This window comes from Myotis brandtii, unplaced genomic scaffold (assembly GCF_000412655.1).
Source record: "Myotis brandtii unplaced genomic scaffold, ASM41265v1 scaffold165, whole genome shotgun sequence".
Lineage (NCBI taxonomy): Eukaryota > Metazoa > Chordata > Mammalia > Chiroptera > Vespertilionidae > Myotis > Myotis brandtii.
Window position 1 is genome coordinate 550935 of NW_005356042.1, and position 10606 is coordinate 561540.

Below are 10606 nucleotides of genomic sequence, written 5' to 3' on the forward strand. Positions count from 1 at the left end.
TATATATATATATATGTTATTGTGATTTTGTTTTGTCAAGTATATACTCTGTGGGGACATATTTTTTCCAACATTTTATTATGAAAATTTCCAAGCACATAGAAAAGTTGAAAGAATTTTACTGTGGACACTATATACCTGCCATTGTTAACATTTAACTATATTTGCTTTAAATCATCTGTCCCTGTATCCATTGCTCTATGCATTCATCAATCCATCTTATTTTTTGATGCACTTCAAAATAAGTTGAACACATCAGCATACTTCCACCCAAATGCTTCAGAAAGCATCTCACCAATTAGAGTTCAATAATTATTTATAGTACTTTATTTCTTTTCAGGTAAAATCCTATATAATAAAAGGCTAATATGCAAATCAACCAAACGGCAGAACGACCAGTTACTATGACACGCACTGACCAACAGGGGGCAGATGCTAATGCAGGAGCTGCCCCCTGGTGGCCAGTACGCTCCCACAGAGGGAGCGCTGCTCAGCCAGAAGCTGGGCTCATGATGGAGCGCAGTGGTGGTGACTGGATCCTCTCCTACCTCCGTGGCAGCACTAAGAATGTCCAACTCACGGTTTAGGCCTGCTCCATCCCCTGAGGGCTCCTGGACTGCGAAAGGGTGCAGGCCAGGCTGAGGCCCCCTCCACTACCCCGCCCCCCGCCCCCAGTGCAAAAATTTCATGCACCGGGCCTCTATTTTCCATATAATGAAATACACAAATTGTAAAGGTACCCTTTGATGAGCTTTTACAAATAGACAAACCTGAGCAATTCAAATCCCTATAGAGTTATATAACATTTCCATCATTGCAGAAAGTTCTCTTGTGTCCTTTAAGATGTATATAAATAGTGTTATGTTATCTATTTCGTTCTGTTTCATACTTTTTCCCACTGAGCACTTGGACTTTAAGGCCCATCCAAGTGTCTTTGTGAACATCTAATCTATTGCTTACAATTGTTGTTTCTAGCTGTGTGACTTATCTCTCCTGGGATGGACACCCTGGTTACCTCCAAGTCTCCACTACCCTAAACAATACTGCAAGGGGCTGATGTTTTCTTTTTGAAACCCTATAAAAAGTCTGAGTTAGAGGCAGTTATGATTTCCACATTATAAATGTATTCATTCCCTAAATGTTTATTGGCCATCCACCATGTTCCAAGTGCTGTGCTAGGGGTGGAGGAGTGATGACCAAGACAAACAAACTCCCTGCCCTCAAGGCATCACTTGCTAGTCAGGGAGCGGGTAAGAAACAATAATGAAAACCAATACCAATATGTAACAAGTATAAGTAAACATTGTAGGGGCAAATAGGCTGAGGAAGGGGAAAGGGAAGCCCCAGATAGGGAGTTGCAAACTTACACCATGGGAAAGCTCATTGAGAAGGGAATATTGGACAAAGATCTGCAGGAGAGGTAAGTGGACCTCAGCAGGAAGAGTGTTCCAGGCAGAAGGAACAGCCAGAACAAAGCCTCTGAGGTGGGAAGATACCTGTTATGTTCAATAGCAGGAAGGCCAGTGTGGTTGGAGGGCAGAGAGCAAGGTGGAGAGTGGGAGGGGCCAGAGCAGCAGAGCCAGTGGGCTGCAATGAGGCCTTGGCATTTCAGAGAAAATTGAGGTCCTAAGAGACTAATAGGAGGAAACACTATGACATGTATTGTGAGCAAGCCACTGCTCTAAGCATTTCCTTAGGTCAATTCCAAGTCACTTCTCTCTCCGAGCTTGTTTCCTCACTGAAAAATGGAGCTTGGAATAACTCCTGTCTACTAGGTTCATTGTGGAAAGTAAATAAACAAGATAGTAAATGCATCACCTATTATTATTATTATAATGTCATGGATTGAGTGCTTATTATGTGCTGGCACTGTCCTGTTCTTGTTATGTCCAGGCGCATCTCACCTAGTAACCCATTTTTACCCACATAACTTAATGAGGAAGCTACTATTATTATCTCCACTAGAGGCCCGGTGCACAAAATTTGTGAAGGGGGTGGGGGGTGTCCCTCAGCCCAGCCTGCACCCTCTCCAATCTGGGACCCCTCGGGGGATGTCCAACATCCCTCTCAAAATCCAGGACTGCTGGCTCCTAACCACTCACCTGCCTGCCTGCCTGCCTGCCTGATTCCCCTAACTGCTTTTGCCTGCCAGCCTGATCGCCCCCTAACTGCTCCCCTGCCGCCTGATTGATGCCTAACTGTTCCCCTGCTGGCCCGATCGCCCCCAACTGCCCTCCCCTGCTGGCCATCTTGTGGTGGCCATCTTGTGACGACATGAGGGCATCGCGCGAGGGAGCAAGGGCCACCTAAGCTTTTATTAGTATAGATTTTATAGAGGAGAAAATTGAGGCCCAGAGAGGTTATATGACTTGCTCAAGGACAAGCAACAAAGGTAGAACCAGGATTCAAACTCAGATTCCGGGTTCTTAACCACTGAATTACACTTAAATAAATTGTATATATGTGATATAGCAACTTTTCAGTTTTCTAAAAATTCTAAACATATTTCCCTTCCTGGTAGCAGGGAGCGGGGTTGGAGACTTATGCCCTGGAAGAAAGTCCTGAGCTGCTCTTGTCTTCTCTGCTGCCCTCCCCCAGGATCTCCAGGTCTCCTGCCTCAGCACCGAGCAAAACCAGCATCTCCAGGCCTCTCTGAGCCGCTTGCAGCAGGTAGCACAGGTAATGCCTTCTGCTGTGGCCTGGCTCTGCTGCACCCGCTGGGCACCCCTGGGGCTCTGACCATAGTCTTTCTCTCCCTCAGCATGCCCAGGCCCAACACGTGAGGCTCCTGGTGGATGCTGAGTACACCTCACTGAATCCTGCTCTCTCTCTGCTGGTGGCTGCCCTGGCCTTGCGTTGGAACAGATCCAGGGAGGGTGGGCCCTGGGTGTGGAACACTTACCAGGCCTATCTGAAGGTGTGTGATGGGTTCTGGGGAAATTTGGGCCTGGGTTCCAGCACCCTGATCTGAAGCTGCCCTTGTGCTCTGCCAGGACACTTACGAAAGGCTGAGGCGGGATGCTGAGGCTGCAGACAGGGCTGGCCTGGCCTTCGGGGTGAAGTTGGTACGAGGGGCATATCTGGACAAGGAGAGAGATGTGGCCCAGCTTCAAGGGACCAAAGATCCCACTCAGCCTGACTATGAGGCTACCAGTCAGAGGTAAGAATGGGCCAGGCCAGCTTCTGAGACAAATAATAACATCTAACCTTTAACGCTCACTACCCATGATGCTGAGCATCCTGTATGTGTCTACACATTCCTCCCTCTTTCTGGTCTAGGACACCATCATTTCTCACCTTTGTCCTCCCTTCCCAGTCATGACCCACATGCAGCCAGAGGGAGCCTTGTTTATACCTAAGTCAAATCATGTCCCTTCTCAGTTCAAAACCTTCCATGGATCCCATTGCACCCTCGGTAAACCCCAAATCCTTGCAGCACCCCACAAGGCCCCACATGATCTGGTCACTGTCACCTCTCTAACTTTTCTTTCCACCCTTCTCCTCACTCACTGCACTCCTTGAGGATCCCCAGGGCCTTTGTACTTCCTGTCCTGCTGCCTAGAATGCTCTCCCTCCAGACAGCTGCATGGCACAATCCCTCACCTCCTTAGGTCTTTGTGTATTGGTACCTTCTTGGGGGGCCTTCCCTGTCATATTTATCAAAAACTAGATTCTCCTCACCCACTCTCTTCCTGGATTTATTTTTCTCTTTATCACTTACCAGTAGTTAAGATTCTATACAGATTCATACTAAATTGCTCACTGTCTGTCTCCCCCACTAGTGTGTGGGCCCGGGAGGGCAGGGGTTTCTGATTTGTTCACTTCTGAACCTTCAGTGTTTAAAATTGTGTCTGATACACGGTGGTGCTCACTCAGTACAGCTCTGCTGAGTGAATAAACAAACAACTCCAAGCAGTAAGTACTATTATTATCATCCCCATTGCACAGAGGATGAAACTGAGGCACTGAGAAGTGGCGGGGCCAAGACTTGAGCCCAGGCAGACTGGCTATAGAACCCGCGTTCTTACCCATCACAAATCAACTTGTGTTGGGGCAAGATGTGGGTGAGCTCATTGGACCTCCCCACCCCATGGCCCTGGGAAGGAGGACTTTATTTCTTCAACACATACTTGCTAGACACCTGATTTAGATCAGGCCCTATTTTAGACCCTGGTCTCAGTAGCAATCAAGGTGACCCTAGGTCAGTGATGGCGAACCTATGACACGCGTGTCAGAGGTGACACGCGAACTCATTTTTTTGGTTGATTTTTCTTTGTTAAATGGCATTTAAATATATAAAATAAATATCAAAAATATAAATCTTTGTTTTACTATGGTTGCAGATATCAAAAAATTTCTATATGTGACACGGCTCCAGAGTTAAGTTAGGGTTTTTCAAAATGCTGACACGCCGAACTCGAAAGGTTCGCCATCACTGCCCTAGGTCCTGTCCTGAAGGAGCTTTCAGAGTCTGACTCCATTTCACAATGGACCAAGGAGAGGCTTGTACAACTGCAGGGGATTATGCAAGATTCCAGGGCACCCAGGGCCAGTGAGTATTTCTAGGCAAGTACCATACAATTCATACACCGTAAAATTCACCGTTCAAAAGTGTACAATTAATGCAGTAGACTTTAGTGTATTCACAAGGTTGTGCAGCCATTGTCACTATCTAATTACAGAACATTTTCATTACTTCAAAAAGAAATGCCATTTCCATTCATTAGCAGTCACTCCCCATTCCCTCTTCCCTTCAACCCCTGGCAACCACTAGTCTTTTTAAAGTCTCTATGGATTTGCCTATTCTGAACATTTCATATAAATAGTATCATGTAATATGTGACCTTTGTATCTGGCTTATTTCATTCAGCATGTTTTCAGGGTTCAACCATGTTGTAGTACATATCTGTGCTTCATTCCTTTTTATGACTAAGTCATATTCCATTGTATGAATGGACTACATTTTATTTATTCATTCATCAGTTGATGGATATTTTAATTGTTTCCATCTTTTGACTGTTGTGAATAGTGCTGTTGTGAACATTCATGTACACATTTTTGTGTAAACATACATTCAACTCTCCCAAAAGTTCAGTTATCTGGGAGTGGATTGCAAAATCACATGGTAATTCCATGTTTAAACTTTTGAAGAACTGCTAGATGGTGTTCCACAGTCCCGCACCATTTTACATTCATACCAGCACCTGTTTCAATTTCTGCACATCTTCTTTAGCATGGTACCATTCATGTTTTAATATAGATTTTGAATACTTAATAAATTCACATGATTCAAAAACCAAAATGATATGAAAATGAATACACTGACATATCTCATTTTGACACAAATCCACATCTAATCATGGAGTCTCCCTGGCCCCCACAGTAACCCCTTTTGTTAGTTTCTTACATGTGTTTCCTAAATTCCTTTATACATATAGAGGCAAACACAAAGGTTTTTGTATTTGCAAAAGGCATCATGTTTACATATTGCTCCTGGCTTTTCCACTCAACTGCATATTTTAAAGGCAAAATAGTCTAGATTTAAAATGACAATGGAGTAAGTGGAAGCTACACTGACGCTCCCCCAGGACCAAACTGGAAATACAGCTAAAATACAGAAAAAAAAAATCCTGAAAAATCAACTGAAGACTAGCTGGAGAGAACCCTGATAACCAAGGACAGAAAGTGGAGACCGCATAGAGACTGGTAGGAAGTGCGGAGGCGCGAAATGGGTGGCTGGGTTCCCATGGACAGCAGCTGAAGTCCCAGAGGGATATCTCAGCTGTGAGGGGTTCCCACTGAGAACTCTGGGATCTAAACTTCAAGCTGGGCTCCCCAGCCCAGAGCACCAGAACTGAGAAAAGTGCCCACATAACACCTGTCTATGAAAAGCAGCAGGGTTGCTGTCTGCCAGACAGAGATGGCTGAAAATGGAGGCACCATTTTGAAGGGTCAATGCACAAAATTTTGTTTTCAGCCACTCACCTTGAGCTCCAGCAGAGGGAGGGCAGAGTGGACTGGAGCTGTGTGAGGAAAGTCCAGGGTTGGGGGCTCTGGGGTTGGAGCTCGGAGGGCAGCCAACTCAGTTTCCTATGTTGAGTCATATGTTGAGTCATTATATCACGATGTGGAGGACATCTTTCTCCAGTGGACCTTTGCTATGCAGGTGATTTTTGCCGGGGGAAAGGCAGTCAACACACCCTGTTAGAAGAACTCTCACTCCACCCTGAGGTCAATAGCCTGAGGCCAATCAAGGCTGATAACAATCTGACTGCAGGCAGAGGAGGATCTCTAGAACCTTTGAGTCTTTGCCTGATCTCCTTCTTGGCTTGGGGCTAGGAAAAGCAGACCCTGGTGCACATCTTGGTCCTTTCCAAAGGCACCCAGCCCCAGGAGAGGGAACTACAAGCTGGGGATTGCTGACAGCTCCAAAAAGTACTGAGGGACAGTCACAAACAGTGTTTGAGATTGTCCTGCACTAGAGATTGGGAGTCTTAGCAGATCTACCTAATACATAGACAAAAACCCAAATGGGCAGCCAAAATGGAGAGACAAAAACAAGCCCCAAAAGAAAGAACAAGATTCTCCAGAAGAAGTTATAAATGAAATGTCGATAAATTTATCTGATATAGAGTTCAGAATAATGATGGCAAAGATGTTCAGTAGCATGAGAAAAAATATAGTAACTATGAAAAAAGACCAGTTGGAAATAAAGAATGACATAGCACTACTACAGAGCACATAGGAAGGAATACACAGCAGATTAGAAAAAGCTGAGGATCGGATCAGTGAATTAGAAGACAGGGTAGAAAAAAAAATCACTCAGAGAACCAAAAAGAAAAACCAATTAAAAAACAGCAGGACAAGTTAATGGAGATATGGGACAACATGAAATGTAACAATATTCACATTATTGGAATGCCAGAAGGAGAAGAAAGTGAACAAAGGATAGAGAATGTGTTTGAAGAAATAATGGCAGAAAACTTCCCTAACCTGCTGAAAGAAAAAGTCACACAAGTTCAGAGGCATAGGGAGTCCCAAGTTAGAAGAACCCAAACAGGCCCACACTCAGATACATCATAATTAGAATGCCAAAAATTAAAGACAAACAGAAATTCCTAAAGGCAGCAAGAGAAAAGCGAACTGTTACCTACAAAGGAGCTCCCATAAGGCTTCCAGCTGATGGATCATCAGAAATTCTATAAGTCAGAAGGAAATGGCATGAAGTACTCAAGGTAATGAAAAGCAAGAATTGGAAACCAAGATTATTATATTTACCAAAGCTATCATTCAAAATAGATGGTGAAATAAAGAGCTTCCCAGACCAAAAAAAAAGACTAATAGAGTTTATCACCACCAAACCAGCACTGCAAGAAATTTTAAAGGGACTGCTGTAATGAGAAGAATCAAAGAGGGAGAGGAAAAAAATAGGCATAAAGAATGAAAATGGCAATAAGTAAGTACTTACCAAAAATAACCTTAAATGTAAATGGATTAAATGCTCCAATCAAAAGACATAGGATAGCTGAATGGAGTACAAAAACATGACCCAATTATATGTTGTCTAAAAGAAACCCACTTCAGAACAAAAGACTCACACAGGATGAGAGTGAAGAGATGGAAAAAATTTCCATGCAAATGGAAATGAAAAAATAAAAAGCTGCGATGGCAATACTCACATCTGACAAAACTTCAAAATGAAGGCCATCACAAGAGACAACAAAGATTACTACATAATACTAAAGGGATTGATCCAATGAGAGAATATAACCTTGTAAACATATATGCACCCAAAATAGAAGCACCTAAATATATATTTTAAAAAAACTTCTAAAGGACTTTAAGGGAGAGGTCAACAGCAATATAGTCTGCAGAATATACATTCTTCTCAAGTGCACATGGGTCATTCTCAAAGGTAGACCTCATGTTAAGACACAAAATAAGTATCTACATGTTTAAGAAGATTGAAATCATATCAAGCACCTTCTCAGACCACAATGGAATGAAATTAAAAATCAACTACTATAAAAACACTCAAAAACATTCAGACACATGGATGCTAAATAGCATCTTATTTAACAATGAGTGGGTTACCAATAAGATAAAGAAAGAAAAACAACAAACAAAATACAAGGCTCTAGGGGACCCAGACACATATGAGGAGAAACTGGACTGTCTGGCATCGGGGCAGGAACTCGGGGGTGGCTTTCTTCCAGACAGAGATGGTTGTAGCAGTCATTGTTCCCATGCTGGGACCTCCCTGGTGCAGGACTGACTGGCGGCCATTTCTGTTTGCTCTGCCCTGGTGATTCCCTGAGACCCAGCCCCACCCAATTTACAACCTCACCCAAGCTGTGTGCAGCAGCTTTTGCATATGAATGGCCTGTCCTTTCTCAGGATAAAAACCTATCAAACAAGCTGCAGCTGGGGTAGGGAGCCCCAAACCTATCAATAAAAGACCCAGGACCCAGCACCAGCACCAGCCTGCCTTGCTTCACAGCTGGGCCTCATCTGTACACTTCCAAACCCAATACAAAGAGAAGGAATCTGCAGATCTCTCTGTAGCTCCTGCTGGATGGCCCTAGGCAGTGGCTGACTTTGCACCTCCCTAGAGACCCAAGAGCCAGTGTACCCAGTGGTCAGTGTGAGACCATACCAGGTTACAAGTCTACAACTCCACAAGTGACACACTCAAGAGGCAGATTCAGTGAGCACCAAAGTCCCACTGAAGCAAGTTCTGCTCCATAAGGGTGTCTCCTGCATAGCAGCTCTCCCACTGTAGTCACAGCTGGTCCTCACAGCCAATTGGCCTGGAGGTCAATTCCTCTCAGTGACACCAACAGCAATCAAGGCTCAACTACAAGACTGTGCACACAGTCCACAAAAGGATGCACCTAGAGTGTCCACCTCAGGTGATTGAGGAGGCTGAGCCACTGGGTCCTATAGGACACCTACTACACAAGGCCACTCTATCAACTCAAAGAGACTTAGCAGCTACCCAATACATAGAAACAAACACAGGAAAGCAGCCAAAATGTGGAGACAAAGAAACATGTCACAAATGAAAGAAATGGAAGAAAGCAAACTACTACTGGATATAGAGTTTAAAACCACAGTTATAAGATTACTCAAGAATCTTCTGGAAACCTCCAAGGGACTTAGTGAGACTTTCAAGAATCTTATGAGAATGTCAAAAAAATGGAAAAGGACCAGTCAGAAATTAAGCATACACTGACTGAAATAAAGAATCATATACAGGGATTCAACAGTAGACTAGAGGATCCCAAGAACCAAATAAATGATTTGAAATATGAGGAAGCAAAAAACACCCAACTAGAAAAGCAAAAAGAATCCAAAAATATGAAGATAGTGAAAGGAGCCTCTGGGACAACTTCAAGCGTACCAACATCCAAATTATGGGGGTGCCAGAAGAAGAGAGAGAGCAAGATATTGAAAACCTATTTGAAAAAATAATCACAGAAAACTTCCCCTACCTAGTGAAATAAATAGACTTACAAGTACAGGAAGCACAGAGAACCCCAAACAAGAGGAACCAAAGAGGACCACACCAAGACACATCATAATTAAAATGACAAGGACAAAAGACAAAGAGAGAATCTTAAAAGCAGCAAGAGAAAAGCAGTTAGTTACTTATGAGGGAGTTACCATATGACTGTCAGCTGATTTCTCAACAGAAACTATGCATGCCAGAAGGGAGTGGCAAGAAATACTCAAAGTGATGAATAGCAAGAACCTACAACCAAGATTACTCTATGCAGCAAAGCTATCATTCAGAATTGAAGGTCAGATAAAGAGCTTCACAGACAAGAAAAAGTGAAGGGAGTTCATCACCACCAAACCAGTATTATATGAAATGCTGAAGGGTATTCTTTAAGAAGAGGAGGAAAAAGAAAAAGGTAAAGATAAAATATAAACAACTAAGTGGCAACAAATACATATCAACAATTGAATCTAAAACTCAAATGAATAAAAAAAAACCTGATGAACAGAATAAACTAGTGAATGGAATAGAATCAGGGGCATGGAAATGGAACAGACTGATGATTCTCAGAGGGAAGAAGATGTGGGGGTGCAGGAAGAGATTAGACAAAGATCTTGTATGCATGTATGCATTACCTATGGACACAGACAATAGGGTGGTGAGGGCCTGGGGCGGGGTGGGAACCGGGTGGAGGGGAGCTATAGGGGGAAAAAAGGAGGGACATCTGAATAAAGATTAATTAAAAATAAATAAATAAAGTAAATAAAAGGAGAACAAAAAAATTTCATGAAAATGAACACACAACTACTCAAAACCTCTGAGACAGAGTAAAAGCAGTCCTGAGAGGGAAGTTCAAGGCACTACAGGCCTACAAAAACAAAAAACAACAACAAAAAAACCCACAAGAAAAATTAATAATAAATGATTGAACCCTACAACTTAAAGAATTAGAAAGAGAACAACAAGAAAAGCACAGAGTAAGTAGAAGGAAGGAAATAATAAAGATTAGGGCAGAAATAAATGACATAGACTGAAAAAACAATACAAAAGATCAATGAAATCAAGAGCTGGTTCTTTTTTTTTTTTTTTTTTTTTTTTAAATAT

General features: G+C 42.9%; 1 protein-coding gene across 2 annotated transcripts in view; it reads left to right on the plus strand.

Moving 5' to 3' along the window:
* The window catches only part of PRODH2 (proline dehydrogenase (oxidase) 2), a 19458-nt gene that overhangs the window by 1491 nt on the left and 7361 nt on the right, over positions 1-10606 (plus strand). For both annotated transcript variants that reach the window (XM_005862424.2, XM_005862425.1), the window contains exons 5-7: positions 2599-2679; positions 2762-2917; positions 2994-3160. In XM_005862424.2, the coding sequence (XP_005862486.1) occupies positions 2599-2679; positions 2762-2917; positions 2994-3160 (404 nt within the window). The remainder of the gene's footprint in view (positions 1-2598; positions 2680-2761; positions 2918-2993; positions 3161-10606) is intronic.